The 5000-nt window shown below is 43.3% G+C and overlaps 1 protein-coding gene across 1 annotated transcript in view; it reads right to left on the reverse strand.

Moving 5' to 3' along the window:
- Positions 1 to 5000, reverse strand: part of LOC122251565 (uncharacterized) — a 70896-nt gene that overhangs the window by 39626 nt on the left and 26270 nt on the right. The window contains 6 exon segments of the mRNA XM_086534541.1: positions 1 to 123; positions 702 to 944; positions 1752 to 1910; positions 2421 to 2508; positions 4292 to 4446; positions 4730 to 4885. The exon segment at positions 1 to 123 is cut by the window's left edge and continues 72 nt beyond it. Of these exon segments, the coding sequence (XP_086390667.1) occupies positions 1 to 123; positions 702 to 944; positions 1752 to 1910; positions 2421 to 2508; positions 4292 to 4446; positions 4730 to 4885 (924 nt within the window).

Here is a 5000-nt window from a genome sequence, read left to right on the forward strand (position 1 = left end):
TGCTCCTGCAGTCGTCCCTCGCCTCATTGAATGAATTGCTGATGTAGGAATAGTCGCCGTTGGAATACCAGTAGCAATAGTTGTTGAAAGCTTGCCACCCTTCATCACAACCGACTGTGTGTGCTGTTGGGAGGGCGGGAGGAAGATGGTTAGATGTGTCTTGTTTCTGTGTGTTTGTTTGGTTATGTGTGTGTCTATCTATCTATCTATCTATATCTAACTCTATTTCTATCTCTATCTCTCTATTTATCTATCTCTCTATCTATCTATCTACCTCTCTCTCACTCACTCACTCACTCACTCACTCACTCACTCACTCACTCACTCACACATACACACGCACACATACACACACACACACACATACACACACACACACACACACACACACACACACATGAACAACACACACACACAAAACTCACACACTCTCTAACTATCTCTCTCTAACTATCTCTCTCTTTAACTCACTCTTTCTCTCTAACTCACTCACTCACTTACTCACTCAATTCACTCACTAACTCACTCAATCAATCAATCAATCAACCTCTCTCTCTCTATCTATCTCTCTCTCTCTCTCTCTCTCTCTCTTTCTCTCTCTCACCCAACCCAACCCCAACCCAACTCACCCTCCTTGCACACACCCCATCCCCCTACTTCCACCCCCACCCCCACCCAAAAAAAAAAAAAACACAACTCACTCGGGAAGAACTCGCAACCAAAGGCCCTGCTGTCGGTGCAAGGCATGTTATTCCACTTGGTGTGTGTGTCCCACCCTACAGCGTCGATGATCTCCGTGCAAGCCTCTCCATCCAGGTTGTTCGGCTCGCCATCGTTCCAGTTGGTGTAGTTCACTGGCTGGCCGTCGCTCCAAGCCCACTGCCCGGTTTCTGCGTCGTAGGTGAAGCCGATCCAGGTACCCAGGCTGCTGTGGGTCAGGACGTCTGTGTGTGTGTGTATGGGTGGGAGGGGGAGGAGGCGAGGAGGAAGGGGAGGGGGGAAGGTAATGAGGGAGGGGGTGAGGGGGAGGGGGGGCGAGGAGGAATGGGAGGGGGGGAGAGGAGGAAGGGGAGGGGGGAAGGTAATGAGGGAGGTGATGAGGTGATGAGGGGGGAGGAGAGAAGGTAATGAAGGAGGGGAGGTGATGAGGGAGGGGGGGCGAGGAGGAAGGGGAGGGGGGGGCGAGGAGGAAGGGGAGGAGGGAAGGTAATGAGGGAGGGGGAGGTGATGAGGGGGAGGGGGGAAGGTAATGAAGGAGGGGGAGGTGATAAGGAGGGAGGGGGGGCGAGGAGAAAGGGGAGGGGAGAAGGTAATGAGGGTGAGGGTGTAAGGAGGAAGGGGAGGGGAGGGAATGAGGGAGGAAGGTAATGAGGGAGGGGGAGGTAACGAGGTGATGAGGGGGGAAGGAGGTGTTGGTATTGTTATTATTTGCTTTTTTTTCTGAGGTATTGTTATGATCATAGTTGTTAGTATTATTATCATTATAAGCATTATCATAAATATGATTATTATATAATCATAAATGATAGACTATACATAACGATGATTCTCAATATTATCATTAATATAATTCTTTAATATAAGCTCTCTAATAATTAGTATTGGTAGTAGTAGTAGTAGTAGTAGTAGTAGTAACTAGTACTAGTGGGTACGATCAACATCACAACTACTCCGAAGATAAATATTGTTATTGTTAACATTATCATCACTATTACTATTACCATACGAAAAAAAGTATATAAGAAACTGACCTCCAAAGAAATCACTCTCGTCCTGCGAGTGTATGCTAACAAGGTCGGCCTCCGTGTTGAATTCCTTGCACAGGTCCCTTGCAACATTCCAGGTTGCCTCGAAGTTGCTCGCATAATAACACTTGCCGTTGTAAAGTGTCCATGATTCTGGGCATGTCTCTGGGAGGGGGGGAAAGGGGGGAGAGGGATAAATTAATGAATAAGAGAAATTGATTCGTGTCTGATAAGAGCGGGGAAATGGCTATGATTCAATAGATAAGACAAACTAAATCGAGATTATCAGAGAGAGAGGGAGAGGGAGAGGGAGAGGGAGAGAGAGAGAGAGAGAGAGAGAGAGAGAGAGAGAGAGAGAGAGAGAGAGAGAGAGAGAGAGAGAGAGAGAGAGAGAGAGAGAGAGAGAGAGAGAGAGAGAGAGAGAGGAAAAGAGAGAGAAAAAGAACGAAAGAGAAAGAGAGAGAGGCATAGAAAGAAAAAATGAGAGAGAGAGAGAATGAGAGAGTGAGACAGAGAGAGAGAGAAACGAAAGAGAAAGAGAGAGAGGCATAGAAAGATTAAAACAAAAATAGAAAAAAGAGGCGAAATGAGAATCCCCCAAAGACACACGAATGGAAAAATGAAAAATAAATAATAAAAATAACTTAATGGATAAAGGAATAGATAATAACTTACTGACTGTAGTTTTGCACACAAACGCATTAAGAAGATCGCAGGGCATATCGTTCCACATACCACTATAGTAGTAATCAGATGACCTTATCTGTGAAAGAAATGAAATTGGTTTGACATTTGGTTCATTTGCGAGTGAGTGTGTGAGTGAGTGTGTTTGTTTGTGTTTGTGTTTGTGTGTGTGTGTGTGTGTGTGTTTGTTTGTGTGTGTGTTTGTTTGTTTGTTTGTTTGTTTGTATGTTTGTGTGCGCGTGTGTGTGTGAGAACGTATACATATATGTCTTGTACGAGCACATTTATACATACGTGTTTTTGTTTTGTCACTCACATAAATATTTGCAAAGTTTGCAATCTTATTGAAGAAGATAAATCAAGGTTCTTCATATTTCATAATAATTATTCCGAGAAAAAAATGTGTGTATATATATATATATATATATATATACATATATATATCATATACCCATGAGCGAAAGAAATTGAGGTAAAACTTTTTGGAAAGTACGATAATAAAAAAAACCAGTCATGCATTATTTTGGCAGAGCGTCAGTTGCAAGATTGAATATTGCAACACCTCCGTGCCATTTTCTTGACAGAAGCATCATCTGCATTTGCGAGGTCAAGAACACAAACACGGGCCGACAGAAAGAGGGAAAGAAAGAAAATTGTGAAAGAAAATTGTAAATAAACATTTTCTTCTCCTTTGCTTACAGCTGTTATTACGTTGTCTCAGCAGTGTCTTTATTGCACTGTCTACATCTTGCGCAGAAACACCGTGACTCTGAGCTATCAATCTGAGGGGCGTGGCCTCTTGTTGTGCCGCTGAAGTCAGTCAATCAGGCAGTCAGTCAGTCAGTCGGTCTTTCTCCCTCTTTCTCTTTCTCTTTCTCTTTCTCTCTCTATTGCTCTCGGTCTCCCTCTCTCACTCTCATTCATATTTTCATTTTTATTCGCATTTTCATTCTCATTCGCATTCTCACTCTTGCTCTCGCTCTCTCACTCTTATTTATATTTTCATTCTTATTCGCACTAGCATTCTCATTCTCATTCTCATTCTAATTCTCATTCTCGCTCTCGCTAAGTAAAGGAAATATCTTCACTACTTCCACTTTATAAATTCTGCTTGTATTTTGCGTGCATAGTTTTTAGCTGACAATTTCGTCAATAACTTCTGAATGGTAGCATGTCAGACTTTCAGGGTTATTCGCGTGGGTCGTAAGCTGGACAGAGTTACTGAGTGATGATCTAGTAATGACAGAAACCTGAGACGGTTCGGGTCTTCACGTAAAGGACAAAAAAATATATATATAGTCGAATATTATAGTCACCCCTTCATAGTTGGCAACACTACGTTTTCTCTGTCGGTTGATTTGTTATTATTTTTTCATTTTTTTAAAATCGTACTTTTTTCGTAATCATCAAATTTACAGAATGCAAGCCAAATTGATTTCAAATATCTCAATCGAGTTGCATGGAGTATAAGAAGCAGTTCAGAATTCTATCAGCGAATAATTCTATAATATCATGTATTAACCACCATTGCCTGTGCACTTATTTAAACCACACTTCAAAACAGATCATAAACACATCTCCAAACGTACACACTACATAAATACCCCTACCGTCACCAAATACTTCCACCAACATCATGCAACCACCAACACACAAACAAACAAACACAAACAAACAAACACACACACACACACACACACACACACACACACACACACACACATACACCCCCACCCCCATCCCCACCCCATACACTCCTTACACACCTACACAAACAATTCCACTCTACCTTACCCCCTTCCACTCCACCCCCCACCCCCCGCCTCGCCCACCCCCCGCACAACCATCCCCATACCTCCTACCTCTCCACAGTGTTCCAGTCCATCCTGGTTGTTTGGTTCCCCGTCCATCCAGTTCGTATAGCCAAAGTTGGCACCGTCCATCCAGTGCCACTCCTCCCCGGCGTCGTTGTCATGGAGACCAATCCAGGCGTTTACGTACTGGTTTGCTAACACACCTGGGGGAGAAAATTACGGCGGGGTAAATCATCAGGGGGGGGGGGGATACGGAGGGAGATATTGTCAGATATTGTTAGAAAATTATAGATAAGTCTTTACATTATCATCTCAATCAAGCGACTGAATAAAATATCATGGATGTAACTTTCAAAAATTACCATGCATATAATTTTCTAACACACCATATATATATACCTTGCAATGCATATACCTATCAAAATCAACACAGCTACACCTTTCTAAATTGACCATGCATGCATAAACACCTCTCCCTTCACTTACTATTGATATAAGTGTTCTCATCCTCACTGGTGATGGAAGCCAGGTCACTGCCTAAGTTGGCCTGACACCATGACCTGGAATCGCTCCACGACTTGGACTCGAGGCCGAAATAGTAGCAATGGTTGTCCCAGTACTTCCAGCCATTCGGGCAGCGCACTGGGGTGAAAGAAGGGAGGGGGGAGGCGGGGGGGAAGAAGGATTATTATAATAATGGTTGGTAATGGTGGTTAAGCTTGTTGTTGGTAAGATTATCATTTGATAGGATTGCAAT

The sequence above is a fragment of the Penaeus japonicus genome, unplaced genomic scaffold (assembly GCF_977035675.1).
Source record: "Penaeus japonicus unplaced genomic scaffold, GWHDUDI00000001_assembly GWHDUDI00000041, whole genome shotgun sequence".
Classification (NCBI taxonomy): Eukaryota; Metazoa; Arthropoda; class Malacostraca; order Decapoda; family Penaeidae; genus Penaeus; species Penaeus japonicus.